The sequence below is a fragment of the Diorhabda carinulata genome, chromosome 7, assembly GCF_026250575.1.
Source record: "Diorhabda carinulata isolate Delta chromosome 7, icDioCari1.1, whole genome shotgun sequence".
Classification (NCBI taxonomy): Eukaryota; Metazoa; Arthropoda; class Insecta; order Coleoptera; family Chrysomelidae; genus Diorhabda; species Diorhabda carinulata.
The window spans coordinates 278,110-294,376 of record NC_079466.1 but is presented as its reverse complement, the minus strand read 5'-3'; the positions used below and the strand labels follow the sequence as shown (position 1 = coordinate 294,376).

At 31.2% G+C, this 16,267-nt stretch overlaps 1 protein-coding gene across 2 annotated transcripts; it reads right to left on the bottom strand.

The window, feature by feature from the left end:
- Positions 1 to 11: 11 nt before the first annotated feature.
- Positions 12 to 12,497, bottom strand: LOC130896247 (myrosinase 1-like). Of its 2 annotated transcripts, none has more exons than XM_057804197.1 (8): positions 12,399 to 12,497; positions 11,884 to 12,150; positions 10,166 to 10,563; positions 9,837 to 9,931; positions 7,268 to 7,561; positions 5,021 to 5,158; positions 936 to 1,042; positions 12 to 249 (listed from the first exon to the last, which is right to left on the bottom strand). In XM_057804197.1, the coding sequence occupies exons 1-8, from the start codon at positions 12,443 to 12,445 to the stop codon at positions 33 to 35; spliced, it is 1,563 nt and encodes a 520-aa protein (XP_057660180.1). In that variant the 5' UTR covers positions 12,446 to 12,497; the 3' UTR covers positions 12 to 32. The 2 variants fall into 2 exon arrangements, with proteins under 2 accessions (XP_057660180.1, XP_057660179.1); XM_057804196.1 differs by having other exon boundaries at positions 12,340 to 12,448.
- Positions 12,498 to 16,267: the final 3,770 nt, after the last annotated feature.

Below are 16,267 nucleotides of genomic sequence, written 5' to 3'. Positions count from 1 at the left end.
AAAGGGCATTAGCTTTAATTTTTTTATTAATATTATTGTATAAATAAAATATAAAAAATAATAAATATGCCTAATAAATTATTCACAATGGAATTAAATATTTTATTGTCAGTTCCGCCGTTTTGATAATTTTCTAATATCGGTAGACTTTTCTTTTCAACAAGTTTTTTGAAGAATTTCACGGACTTTTTTGGTATTCTTGTCAGATTAGGATCAGTGAAATCGATGTAATAAAATCCAAAATGAGCACTACAAATATATAATTATCATAAATTATTTCCGTACCAAACAAAAAATGTATTTTTATGTTTCATTTAAGAAGCAGATGTGTTCAATTACTCCCAAAAGAAGAAAAATTCTTATCCAGTATTTTCGTAATGAATAAATACCAAAGTTTTAACGCTGAATAGTTTCTGACACGTGATTGATGACGTCTCAGCCACGTACCGGAAAAGACTTAGCGTCTTTTACTTTACATGATACAATAATGAAAATTTCAATTTTCCCGAACTAGTAAATATTAAATTCTACACCTTATGAATAATAATGAATTTATTACTAAATCTATGTACCACGATTTGAAGGTACTGAAATGCGATGGTGTGCTCAATATCTACTTTAGAACCTTTGAATAGGATCAGTTTATTTAATTTCATATTAGGTATATACATGACTAAAAGAATTTTTCTAACTTGGTATTCCGCGTATAGAAGCGAAGTTGCCAAATATATGCTTTGACATAGATTCTATGTACTATAAGTAAGATGGCAGATTATATAAAAAGCCGAATGTTTCCCTCTGCATTCCATGCAACTATTTTCTGAATATTCTATTGATTTAAGAATTTTATCAACTCAAGTTTAAATTACAAATACAACACTCCAGACAATCGTATAAAAACAACAATATTGAATAAGATTTTACGAAAAATTTACCTGTACCCATCCACCCATTCGAAGTTGTCCAATAAACTCCAAGCAGCAATTCCTATAACTTGTACACCGTCTTGAAACATTGCCTCAAGTGTAGCGTTGAAATAATCCTAAACATGATTAGTTTAGATCTTCAATTATGAACAGTTGAATAAAATTTTGAAATGGAGTAACATCAGTTGATAAAGAAATAATAAACAATATCATATTCAGTCTTAGTCTCAAGTATCTTCCATTTTTGAATATTCAAACAAAATTAGGATTCTTACTAATTTAATTAAGAAACATATAAAAGTATACCCAGAAAGAATTCTAAGAGACCACTTCTGGTTTTAGACCAGAAAGACCTAACCTAACCTAACCTAACCAGAAAGATCAATAATAGATGCGATCTACACTGAAAAAAAAATGGAAACGTAATAGAAGTACAAATACAGGACTTCATCAATTTCAGAAAAGCCTTCGATACAGTATATAGAAAATATATGTTGAATGAATAATAAAGATTAAAGATTTAAAAAAAGAAAACTAAGGTTAACTATTAAAATACAAGAGATCAAATTTTTAACTATAACAGTACCTACATCTGCTTGAAATAAATATAAGGATCGATCGAAGAGACCCTTTATATTCCATCAAATTAAATTTAGTCATGTAAGGCATAATTAGAAGAACAAATTTACAGTTATAGCATATGCAGATGTGTTCTATATCAGAAAATATCTATAAAAGAGCGCCAGCAGTGATATTGGTTGTCACCTACGTGATGGATTCAAGGTTAATAAAAGCACAAAGATTACAAACATCAGGTTATATCTTCTTCTTCTTAAAGTGCCATCTTCGAATGAAGGTTGGCGATCATCATGACTATTTGTATTTTATTTACAGTTGCTGTAAACAATTGATTTGATGTGCCGTTAAACCACTCCCTTAAGTTGCGCAGCCATGCTATTCTTCGTCGTCCTATACCTCTCTTTCCCTGCATAATCAATCTCTGGAATTTGTATCGTCGTTCCCTCATTACCTGACCGAAGTACTCTAATTTGCGGGCTTTTATGGTAGTCAATAATTCTCTTTGTGTTGCCACTTTGAAGAACAATAACACTGTTTGAGAGAGGTGTGAAGCCTATTACACTTTCTTTTGTTTCATTGTCAACTTCAATTGCCACTCCATGTCGATGGTAAGGATCATCTTCATTTGTTCCAGAGTAGTACATAATTCCGTTTTTAGTGGAATATTTTCCATTTCCCGGCCAGCGCCTCATCATTTTTGAGACTACATTATGCAGTTTTCCAGCTTGAAACAAACTGTTAACATTCCAATTTTCAATTTTAAGTCTTACTTTTATCGAGATTTCTCTTGATAACGACCGAGGAGGCTCTGTGGTCTGATTTCTCCTATGCCGGATCTTGGTTTCCGAAATTCATGATCAGTAATTTCTGCGTTTTGCAACTTATAGTCATGGGATTATACTGGGGATATTCACTAGTTGCTGTTTGCTAATATGAGGAAACTGTTTATACCGACAGTTCCATGGTCGACAGAGCCTTGTTTGTTTTCTAGCAGGATTTACCACGTGAAGGTAAAGTTGTCATTTGGGACAGTGTTTTTTCACTCTCTCCCCTTACATTCCTCAGGTCATATAATGAGAAGAACACGATCAGGAAAATCACCGAAAGGATCCACATATGGCCCGAACGAAAAAGAAGGCTCAGCAAACAATGTGAAGAAGCTATTTGAGAATATTAAAAGACCACAGTAAAAAAATAAGTTACTAAAATCCAAAAATATAGTAGAGTGGCAAAAATAATGAGAATAGTCTGAGTGGTGGATTTACCTGTGGGATTTAGTCTAGGGCGGCAGTTTTAAAGGGGCGGCGAATTTGACGTATTTCTCATAGCTAACTTAATATCAAAACCACATATTGCCTAACCTAACCAAAACTTTAAAGGTGTTTACATTATGTTCATTTTTGAAAAAAAGTCCCCAAAAAATACCCAATTGCAGAGATTTTTAAACGAAGCTCCAGACAAGGAATATCTACTAATAAACGTAAATTTATTTAGAAGGAATTTTTAGAATTCAATTTTATTTTTTCCTCAAATTAACATAGATTTTTCTAATTAGTGGGTTTTTAAGTAGATAAAAAGAATTAAATAATCATTATCAAATCAAAACTCTCGGGTGGCAAGAATTTTTTTGTAATGCTTTGTAATTCTGGATTTTTTATTTGCAGACAGCTATAAGTGTAGCAGGGCATGTAAGAATCGATAATTTAGAGGTTTTAAATTAAGCCTTACTTGTGAAATTAGATAACACGAAAACAAAAAAGCCAAAAGAACGTTCACTGTAACAAGAGAATTTTATGAGATATATAAAAAAAATATGCTGCTCTTCGACCGATTAATTCGCCAGAAAAACATTTCTTTTTAAATTACCAACATGGAAAATGTACTAGACAGGTAGTGGCATTAACAAATTCGGTAGTATGGCTAAGACAATGGCATTTTTATTTTAAATTAGAAAACTCCCATCTATACATATGTCACGGCTTCAGACGTTTTTGTAAATGCAGGAGGGGACATATTAACTTAAAGCGCCATGTAGGATGGTAATCCAGTCTATTAAATATAAAATTAACGTTGCTAATAAAATCCTCAACTCCATTGAAAAATTACTCGGACCCTTTACAGAAATGGAGACAGAAAATACACCGTATATAAACGATCAACCCTTAACATCTAAAATTAACATAACAGAAAATTTAATTAAAAGAAATGACGTTCTGGGCTTAACTATGCAAAATTGTAAATATTTCACAATCAACTACAATTTTAAATAATATTATTTAACAGTTAAGAGGATACTATTTTGGTTATACTAATCATGAACATACTAGGATGTATTGATATCTAGTTAGCATAGACCAGTTCCATGCATAAACAAAATATTGCGTTACCATAGCAATGAACAATAAATTATTAGAAGTGTCAATGTAAAATTTGACGTCAAAAAAGTAAACCAGAGATACAACAGATGTCCACCGATAATGAGAAAATCGAAAAATTGGTGTATCAAGCCATCATCAAGTTCACTCCAATTTGGACATGAGAAAAATTGCTGGAAAATGTATCCCCAAATGTTTGATGTTGACCAAAAGCGTGCAAAGGTAGAAGCATCGCGTTCGATCTGTGCTCGATTTGAAAACGATGTAGACTTCTTAAACCGAATTGTTACTATGGATGAGACTTGGGTACATTTCTACAATCCAGAAACAAAACAACACTCGATGGAATGGCGACACTCAGGTTCTCCAAGACCTAAAAAGTTTCATGTCTAAAAATCTGCTGGAAAAGTTCTTGCTTCAGTTTTTTGGGATTGCCATGGGGTAATCATGATTGATTTTTTGGATAAGGGTAGAACAATAACTGGAGATTACTATTCGATATTACTGACCACTCTACGGGAAAAAATTAAAGAGAAAAGACGCGGGAAGCTATCCAAATGCGTTTTGTTTTGCAGGACAACGCCCCTGCACACAAATCTCATCTTGTCATGCATAAAATTCGTGATATAGGGTTTGAATCACTAGAACACTCCCCTTATTCACAAGATTTGGCTCCGCCCGACTATCATCTCTTTCCTCAACTGAAAAAAAGTTTAAAAGGTCGTAAATTTTCTTCCAACGAGGAGGGACAATAAAAGCTGTAGAGGTCTGGTTTGCAGAGCAAGAAGAAACATTTTTTTTGAAAGGTCTAGAGACGTTGTAGGTTCGCTGTAATAAATGTAGAATTTTTCAATATATCCTCGTAAATATTGTAGAAAACATATTTGCACAGACTTCCACACTCGTGAGAAAAGTTGAATTTTTTCTACTTGTTGCACAATATACTATTTATTTCGACTAAAATAAAAAATATTGTTCACACGAAGAAGATGAGTTTTGAAAATTTTACGGAAAATGTAATTTAATAAAACGGTGGCATGATGACGATGACAAGATAATATCAGTTAATATTATTTTTTGTATATCTATAATTATCACAGTTATTATTTTAAAAATAGTGGATAAATAGTTTTGACTCACCATGAAAAATAATATTCTAAGATCGTCTTCTAAAGTTAAACCATATTCTGAGAAACCCATTTCTGTAATAAGTATAACAGGGTCATTGTATGCATTTTTAATGTATTTCAAAATTTTGTATACTCCCCAAGGCACTACCTAGAATTGAAATTATTAAATCGTTATATTTAATACTCCTACAAGTACAATTGTTGAATTAAGAAAGGAAATAACATTAATCTGAGTAATAGTTTTATCTTATAATCCAGATATAATTACTTGTGAATCCTACTTTTATTACTTTGGTCTACAGAAAAAATTTTTTTTCTACTTCTTGCTTTCATGCATTAATTCATCATATTTTGTTATCTAAACACGGAATCTTAGTATCAAGTATCATAACGAAATAAAAAATATTACGGTTTAAGTTTTACAGTGAAAAATCCTAAATTATACTAAAAAATTGATAAATATCGGTTAACTAACTCATTATTTGGTGAGAAATTTTAAGGTATTTTGTGTTTTTCCCTTTTCATCGTTTCTATTGGTTTTTCTCGGCTAATTGACCAACAAAAATCAGCAATCATTCCTGTTAACTATTTCCCACTGTAGCGTTTTTCAATCTGCATCATATCCTAATGAAACCTGTCACCAAGTTCATCTGATATGGCTCCAAGATTTTCAGGAAAGAAATCTAAATGCGAGTCCAAAAAATAAACCTTACCAGAATGAAGCTCCCGAATGAATTGTCGGTAGTTCTCAGTTTTTGTATTCCCAAGATAATTATGATAAACTTCTATAAAAACCACCCAAGCTCTTTTTTCTGCTTTGCTCAACTTAGAATCAAAAGCTACGTCTTTCATTAGTTCACGTATCTGCTGACCTCCAAAAATTGCTTTCTTAAATTTTGCGTTACTGATTCGACGAAATTTTGTTTTTAGATATTGAAAACCTGCACCATCTTTATTCATAGCTTTCACAAAGTTTTTTATGAGTACCAAGCTTTTGTGAAGTGGTGGCAGACAAATTTTCTTACCAAACATTTCTGAGAGTGGCCGAGTAATGTTTTTCTCTTACGCGATTGTCCCACTCACAAAGAAAACAGCAAAACTTTGTGTATCCTCCTTTTAAATCAGAACATATATTTCATAGGTATTGAGAGCATTGAATTTTGTCGAGTTATACCTCTAGATTTGCATATTTTTTCTTAATATTCGTATGATGTACAACGGGCAGTGATGGGTATTTATTACCATTATGGAGCAGAACGGCTTTTAAGCTTATTTGTGAAAACTCAGTTCTTGAAGAAGCTCTGCAGCATCATTACAATGTATCGAATCATCTTCTTGGAAAAGTATCTCGTAAAATTTTCTTGCCTAGTACAAAAATATGAAACTGTAGTACTTTTGTCCAATAGATTGAAGTAATTGCGCCTTAGATTTTGAAAGTCTCAAGTCTCTAAAATGATCATTTAAGTCACCTTGTCTAACTTCAGATGGACTGGGAGATCCAGACAAAATGTATGAAGATAAAGATGAAGATGCACCGGCAGAAAAAAACTCGATTGAGATTGTAGATCAGAAATATTTTTATTTTCCACCTTCTCATTAATTGATGGAGCTGGACTTGCCTTCACCACAAGGAATTGGTCTCTTTGCAGATTTGTTGCCTTCTGGAGATAATAATTAGTTTCTTTGATATCTCTATGGAAAAGCATGACCTTTTTTGATTCTATTTTTTGGCTGTCTCTGTAGGCGATTATAACACCAATAAGCATAAACAACATATTCCTGATGATCGAAAAATATTTTTTAAGGTGGCGAAATATATTTTTGAGATATTTTTCTTGAAAAAAAACGTGGCTGATTGCTTGTTACTATTTTATTGCTGGCTTTGTTCAAAAATATAAATAGCAATACATTAGCAAGAATCTGACAAAAGTTGAAGAATTTGCTAAAGCAAACAACTCAAATCTCTGGCAAAAAGTCAGCAACAAATTTTGCTTTCGAGAAACTGTTACTTCCAAGTAATAACTTTTTTCTCTTAATATATATACATAGTATTAAAATCAAAAAATTGATTTAAAATGAAATCGTTGATTCTCTACTCTAATTTCAATGATTAATATGCGTTTAATGAAGTGCTAGATAATTCAATCAAGTGATTTTAAACTCGTTTTGTTTTTGAGTTTGAAGTGCGAAACAAAATACTTGTATTTCGAAAAATGTTTTCAACATTAAGCAATTAAATGTAGTGTAAATTACTTACAGGGAAACCATTTGCACCTAATTGAACACCTTTAACATACGTTTTCTCAATTCTTACGTCGTTCTGAAAACTAGTGATATTTGGGTCTCCTTCCGGTACATCATTTACCATATAAGTAAAATAAGTATTTAACGCAAAGAAATCAGCAGTGCCTTGTATGTAATTTATTTCTTCGAGGGTAAGTTCAGGTAAACGACTCTTGTTGTAATTTTCCATCAAGCTTCTTTCGTCTATTCGAAACTTCACGTCGATTGGCCAATCTCCAATGTAAATTGGATGTGCATATATTCCGCACTAAATCAATCGGAACCAAAAATAAATAATTATCATAAATATTAATGTTTAAAATATGTTGTTTTGTGATTATGTAATTGTTGAAGCTGCGTTGAATAGTAATTTTGAAGACATTTTATAAAAAAATTGAAATCTCAATACAACTGCGCAAATAGCCAACTTCCCATCACAACTTGGCATTAATCGTACCGACTTTGGACGTAAGCTCTGATTATTCATTAACGACCTTTCTTCATTATGTTTAATATTATGTACTTGGCTTGTCAATCAATTTAGTCTCAGTTATTTACATATTTGAAATGTTTTTATGTGGCATTAGTTATAGAAGTTATGGTATGACCTCAAACCTTAGAATTGTGACATCTCGTCTCCAAAAACAATTGAAGAGATAGATTCAAGAGCCGTTACAACGGCTTGCATTCTAATATATGAAAAAAAAATAGATAAAAAATAAATGCGCATAGTAATACTATGAAATGTGAGAGTTTGATGTATATGTTACAGTTAGAATGTAGATCATTAATCAGGTAATCATTAAGATTTTCTGATACAGTTCGTAAAAGTGTAAAATTCAAATTAAAAAATGTTATATTTGCACTTTACCTAGTTAGTTCATAGTAACGGATAGCACATCGTTAAATTGCGAATATCAACGAAATCGTAACTCTTGGTGATGGGTTCTACCAAATGGTCACAAAAAGAGGAATTTGGAAGCAGTTATAAGCAAGATCTCGATTAAGTATTTGTCAAAAAAGTTGGAAGCTAAAAATGATGTTGCTGATATCAAAATTATATATTAGTAAGTAAGGCTTCAAGAAATGTGACTGCAGATCTAAATTTGCAACTAATAGATGTGCTTGACGTAAAAATAGTTTTTGTGTCATTCGAAATGTCACCAATCTTTAGGTTGCACTGATGAGTAATTCTATGAAATGGTATTTTACAATTTTATTGCCTGTCGACTTCAGACTGTTTTTATTGATTTTTCTCTAGTTGATTTGATGTGTTGATCAATGTAGTAACATTTTAGTTGTTTGTTTTTCATTCCTTTGTTTGGAAGCCTCGAAATTATATTGAATAACTACCTAAAATTAATTAATATTTTATTCAAACAAGAACCTGCAGTGAACTTTACCTTATATATGGTCGCTAGTCTGCAGATTACATAGGTATTCTATATATTATCTAAATGATGAAAGAATTGAATCATTTTTTCCACTTTAAATGACTTAGACAGATAATCTGTGGAATACCTTGTTAATCTGCACACTAATTGGTTTACGCAAATTAACGGTAATATATATACATTGAGTTCGGGAGCAGTGAAATCAAATTCAAAACCCCCACACTTTATGATATTACTATGATTATTTACTCTATTTTTTCATAAATCAAAACCGTTTTTAATAATTTTCACTCAATTAATCATTATATATGGTATTTAAATTATTCTAAAGACTAATTTTACCAAGATTTATAACAAAAATTCAAATTTTCAGTGAAGCTTAAATAATGTGTGGTTTTAGAGATTTTGTTAATAATTTCATTCAATCTGACTTCTATTTCTCTAGGAGGGAATTAAAAATTTTACCAAGATTAGTATTTCCAATCACGAAACAACGTATTTCAATAAGATGTGATAGCAATTGAAAACAACAATCAACGAGATATTTGATTAATTGGAAATGTGAATTCCTTTACTTATTCAATAAATTTATTATTTGTCGAAACTTTTATCTTGTTTCCAGACATTAATATTAATTTGGAGAATTTTATTTGTGAAAGTAACGTTAACTTTTTTGTTCAGTTTTTCCACATTTTTCTTATATAAATTTTATGTCTCTAAAAAGTTGGTGACATCCATTGAGTACCAGTTATACGTTATACCTAACAAGACATATTTATTCTTCAGCACAGTGTATATATATACATATATACTTTTTCTATCCTTTTTAACCCTTCAAATTAATCGTTGCTGTCTTTTTCCTCAAAATAGACGTTTAGGTATTAGATAACGTCCTCGTATGTTGAATATATATCTCTTCTGTAAGTAAAACTTTAAGGTTACGAAACAGGAAAATGTCAATGGGAGCCAGAACTGGTGAATACAATGGTTGATCAACCAATTTAAAGTGCAATTCGTGAATTTAGCAATGGTGGTGTGAGCCTCCGTACGCAGTTTGCGTAGACTTATTGCTTCCCAAAAAAAATATTAAACAGTTCGATATTCAAGTCTTTTCAAATGTTCATATTATATTGATAATCATATACTCACTTCAAAGTTTATAAACCTTTGTGCCGCTTCTTTATCTGCTGCTGAACTAGTTAAGGGTTCATACCATTCACAGTCTATAACTATAGACATTTTTGCTGCAAATTAAAATTTTAACAATGTCTTGTATGGAAAAATATTGAATTGAATAAAATAATTTTGGTGTATTGTGTATATACCAAATTTAAAATATTCATTGTCATTAGACTATATCTTTGGGTATGAACTTTTCAAGTTGATTAAAGTGGGTTCAGAAAGTAGCCCATTGGATTGACTGAATATTGAGCATTTTGAATTATTTGAATTAGAATACTTCTCGGAATAATAGTTACCTGTATAGTTTTTGAACTCTTCTTTATACATATGGTATGTTTCAGCATGTGCTTTAAGGACTACATATGCACACATATATTCAGCTAATCCGCTGCTATTTTTTGCCGGGGCTAAGAGTGTATCGCCATAGCCACTGTGACATATTTGTTTTGGTTCGTTTATTGTAAGCCAGACTCCCACATCTGGTAGATTTTTAATAACCACTCTTGAATAATTCACGAAAAGATCTACCATTTTCAAATTATCCCAGCCAATGGATACAAGATTATTCGGAAGATCCCAATGGTAGATTGTTGCTACAGGAATCATGTTATATTTTCTTATTTCTGCCACCAAGTTTTTATAATATTGTAATCCAATTTCATTTACTTTATTGTCGTAACCAGTTGGAAGGACCCTAAAAAATTGGTGATATTTTTATATATTATGTTATACCTTAGAGCAGTGGTTCGCAAAGATAACTGAATCGCGACACCGCTAAGAAACATAATGTTGATAATGCTCAATAGTTGGCAATTTTCCAATTACAGGAGCGTTGTGTGTATCAGTAGATGATCAATTGAAACAGATTAGTTTCTAGATCCGATAGTAAAGTGCATTGGTTTCAAAACAGGCTTTCGACACAGTTATGTTTGATGTGGAATGGAGGTGATCGCGGTAAAAGATATTTTCTATAAATTTCGTAAATTTAATTTGATTTTTGACATGATGGTGCAATAATGTTATTCCTACGAATTTTCAATATTATTCAATTGGTAAGATTGAGAATTGCCATTATTTTTAAATATTCTCTGGATAATCCGATTATTTTATGTGAGTTGTAGCTGTAGATCATAATAGTTAAAAATCGTTAAAGTTTAGAAACATATACGAGAATAAAAGAGACGAAGATAAGGAAATTGGATAAGTGAAAACAGATGAATTAGTATATGCGAATGATAAAGTAGTAGTAGCAGATACAATTCAGAAAATGGAAGAACAAATAAAAACATGGATAAAGATAATAGGAGATCTGAGAATCGAAGTCAAAATCAAAAAATACAAAAAAAGATGGTAATAAACCGAAAACGGAAAAGATTTAATTATCGAAGGACAAAGGATAGATAGAGGGATTACATTGGTATATCTTATACTTAAACAACTTAGGAAAACAGGGGAAAAGAGGATGGACGGGATAAGAAATGAAAATATTGATTATAGAGAATCTCAAACAGTAGCCAATAGGCCAATAGGAAACACAATAGTTATAAGATATAGGTATATATATATATATATATATATATATATATATATATATATATATATATATAAAGAGAACACCACAAAGCCTAAGAAGAAGAGTGTCAACTACCGCAAATAGGATAGGAAGGAAAACAATACCGCAAATAAATAAAGTAGCAAAATATCGGAAAGAGTGGGTTGAAAATGGTTGAAAAGAGATTGAAAACTAAAACCCTAGTATTCTGACGATTAAAAGGACATAAAGAATTCTATAGAAGAAGCGGAAAATAATCGTTCTTGAGACATGTACCTAAAGCCAATGGCATATTTAGGTGTGAAACATCTTAGAAATATAGGTGATTCACTTGTTATCGAAACAGACAGACGGTAAAAAGAATTTGACATGTTTTAAGAAGAATATTGTCTTAATTTTCTATAGACATATTCATGAGAGGTGTATACTACGTCCGTTTTCAATAGAATTACATGATATTACCTTGACCATGAAATTGAAAATCTATAAAAATCGAGTCCCAGTCCAGCTGCCAGTGCAATATCTTCTTTGTATCTATGATAAGAATCACAGGCAACATCACCATTAAGACCGTCCTTTATAGGAGAAGGATGTTTATGTGTAAATGCATCCCAAATACTTTCACTTTTACCGTCCACATTCCAAGCTCCTTCGGATTGATATGAAGAAATTGCTACTCCAAATAAAAAAGTATCAGGAAAAGAGCCATTATTTTCTCCATTGGTATACCTAAAAGTATGAACCAGATATGATTGAGTTAATAGATAAAAGTGTGTTTAGGCGAACAGAAATATCACAGTATATTTGACAATTTTTTAATAATTTGATTTCAGTAATAAAACGGTAATTAGGATATTGATTCGCGTGAACCTAAGACACCCGAATCATATTATTAAATAAAAAAATTAATTTTCTTACCAGTGTGTAACAGGAAATAATGAATTCTGATTACTATGGAAATTAATAAAGAGATTTACCTTGCTGTTACTAAAATAATCAAAGTACATACACGTTTGACAATCATGTTTATTGTAATATACAAATTTGATTTGAATCTTAGTAGAAAGCGTATCTTTTTAAAGATATTCACATTTATAGCGATAAAGATAATGAAATTGGGTTTATATAGTGAGGTCCTAATAAAACAGATCAATTTTTGTACATGAAATTATACATTCTTTGCATCACTGCATGATATGACGCATCTAATGTTATTTTCCAAGTACTCAAGTATTTCTCATTTATTTATTATCTGATAGTGTCTCCAGTAAACATGTCTATTTCGTGAAATTAATCGTTGTTCAAATGTTTCTTAAAGTACATTAATTAATTCGCACGTTGTGTGCCATCCTGCTGAAACTAAATGTCTGCAAAACTAAGCTTTCCATCTGGTCCAAAAAGAGTTAGTAATTACATCTCTGTATTGCTTACAGTTTACGTTTTGATTATTACAATTTCGGGAAATTTAGGAGGCAATTGTACCACTAGCCCCTTAAAGCGCACCAAATGGTTACTTTTGGGTGTAACGGAGTTCGACAAAAACTAATGGATACTTATCGCCCCGAATTCGGTAGTTTTCTTTCAATACTTAACCATTGGATCGATCGCTATGCTTACGTCTTCTCTTTTCGTTAATGTAAGACGTATAAACAAATTGTATTTTATAGAGACGCATGTCTATATATTCACGTAAAACAGTACGATGAACTGAATTGTGGAATGGATATTGTCGATTAGAGTAAACACATTGCGAAAACGACCCAGTTTCGAAATGACCATTTCCTAGGACTATTATGAGCATAATAAAAGTCCTTTAATGCTTGATATATCTCTCAAAATGGGCCATTCCTTTCAAAATTAACAATCTGGAAATATTTCTGCTCCGGTGTCATTCTATTTAGATGAATTACCATACCAAACCAACATAAAGAAATAATGATGGAGTCCTCTACTCCAAAAATAACCCATTATGACAAAACATAAAAAGAAATGTCTGATAAAATAATTTTCATTGATATTGATATTATTATAATAACTAAGTGAAAAGTAATTGATTCAAGATTGATTGAATTACAATTATAAAGTGATTGTGGATAAAGCAAAAAAGTATTCAATATTGGTCTGATGAAAACCATATGTGATGAAAGGCAATAAAAATTTAAGATGGCTGTTAATAGATATTGTGAGAAGTTCAATCATTGGCTTATATTCCTTTGAAGGAAAATGGACAGGAGGATTTTAATTTGGTTTTCAGTAAAATACATTAATTCCCTCCAGATCGTTGCTGATATTCAAATGGCCAACAATTTAGACCGAAGATTGAGATCAGTCGATCATCTGAACTTATTCCACTGGAATTTTTTTTACGGGATCATTGAAAATCGAAAGAACAGAAAAAAAGAAAGTAGCGAATGTTATTTTAGGAAATGATGAAGACGAATTTCTTATCTGGTTCAATAATTCTTTAGCGGTCAATGGAGAACAATTTTTTTGTTGTTCTTGGTAGAATTTGATCAATTACTTTGTAATAATAGTTATTGTCATGAAATTTTCTTTTTTGTCCTCCTTGTACCATTTTAACCCACTTGTGGTACAATTTCTGTTCAGCAAGGAAAATCTCTAGGTAATTTAAAGTGTAACACCCCACTTTGGAAGACCATGTATTATTGATTATTCTTTCATAACATAATCGAGTATTTAGCTGGGAATGAGCTAATCATTACCACCCAATAACGTTTGTTTCGGGAGCTACTCTATTTTATTACATTTTTTATGTGCCACATAAAATTCTTATTAATATCAAAAATAAACCTAACGATACCGCTGTTGTGGAACGAGATATTTAATTAAAAAAAAATTTATGTGCGATTTTGAAGACGCGCTATATAATTGTATAAATCTCGAATTATGCTTTTATTTGAGAGAAGTGAATTGTTTTTTATGAAACGGATTGCCTTGGCGGTATCGTGTATAATCTTGTTGATAGACTTGTTTGATAAACATTTTGAAACAATAGATTGATTTGAAAATCACAAATATGTTCTTGGAGCTCATTGAATTTATTTTATTATTTACCATATAATAATCCTACTTATTTCTCATACACATTTTAATTTATTCCTATTAAAACTAATTTATATAAAAAAGTAATACGTAAGTATTAAGTAAGATTCTAATTTCTTCATTACCAAATATATATAAAACTTCTTCATATGTAGTGACGAATGTGAATCGCTGCTTGATTGACCTTGTCTAGAATATGGTCAAATGGGAATGAAAAATGTGAAAGTTGCGGAGTTGCATATCTCCGCTTTAGATGCAGCGTTACTAAAAATTAATTGGCAGCAGCAATATTCAGAACCCTATAGAATATGACCAATGGGTATCGTCTAAGACATCTCTATCTACCACACTTTTTAACCAAAGGATCGATCCCTTTCCACGAATTATGAAATGGAATGATTTCGGGAATTAATCCAGAAGAATTAGTTCTTTCTATATGAGGCATCGTAGTAGTTTTGTTTCTTTTATGGAACCATATACAGATGACGGAAATTGGCGGTTTTTTGAAAGGAATTTTCCTTTTACTATAAAATACTTTTGATCATCATCAATTCGAAGACCTATGAGGATCATCATGATCCATACCTAAATGAAGTTCTGAAATAATTGGAGAAAGTAGATAAACAAACAAATAAATAATAAGGTCTTCCTATATATTAGTTCTAAAAACCATTATAAACAAATAGCCGCTGGGAAAATGAAAACATGTAGAAAAACAATATCAAACTGTTTCCGGGAATAAGCGCTTTTGCCATGCTTTAGATTCATCCATTATAACCGAACAGGATAGGCTTCACCGATCATTTCGTGGACGAGTTCATAACAATAGCTAAAAAATGCATACAACTCCAGAGAATCTGTATTTTTCAGTAGAGGCTTACAATGACTCATAGTTCTCCCTAGTTATAATCTCTGATTAGTACTTTCCATACTTTAAGATTGAGGGTTATTAGCAAAATTGAGAATAATTGGTGAAAAATGGATAATACCTATTTGACTTACGTGTTGGGTAAGATTGTACCTTGTACGTGTGGTCCTACTGCAGATCACTTCATGCCGCAATAGTTTTTTTGAGACGTTGCGATATATCAATCTAATCAATCGTGTCGGTACAAACGCGGCCAGTTTGCCTAGCACGTAACAACTTTTCTTAATGTAAAAAATTATTAATGATCCTCAGTAAACCCTCTTTTAAACAACTTTCTAAACAGTTTCCACTTTTTCGCAAATACACTCCTTTTTCTGAGTAGTGAATATTTTATCGGCCTTAGTTTGAGATCGTGAATAAGTTGCTGACTATGGATAGTAATTGGGATACGGGCAAAGCCGGCAAAATTTATTTGTGGACTCCTATCCTATGACTTGTTTATTCTAAAAGTTCCAATAATTTGTGAAATTTTCATGCATAGTTTACTTGACATAAAGTTTTGAACATAAAATCAGTAATAAAAGCAAAGTTTTTCAGAGATTTCAATTCAATTTCAATCTATAAGTGCTGTTTAGGGTGAATTTTACAATCTAGAATTAGAATTAGAGATTAAATTAAAGTTTAAACTAAAGTTCAAACCAAGATTAATTCTCTATTTTACAGGTAACAGTTGAACAGACATTTTTCTGCCAGTTGATCGATTAAGAAAGTTGTATAAACATAAAGAAAAAATAACAATTTGCAATTGCAATTTATATGACGTTGAAGTAGTAATTTTAGTAAACCTTTTGAAAAAATACAAAGGAATAATTTCGATAGAAGCACAACAAATTTAAAAAATAAGTGGGACAATTT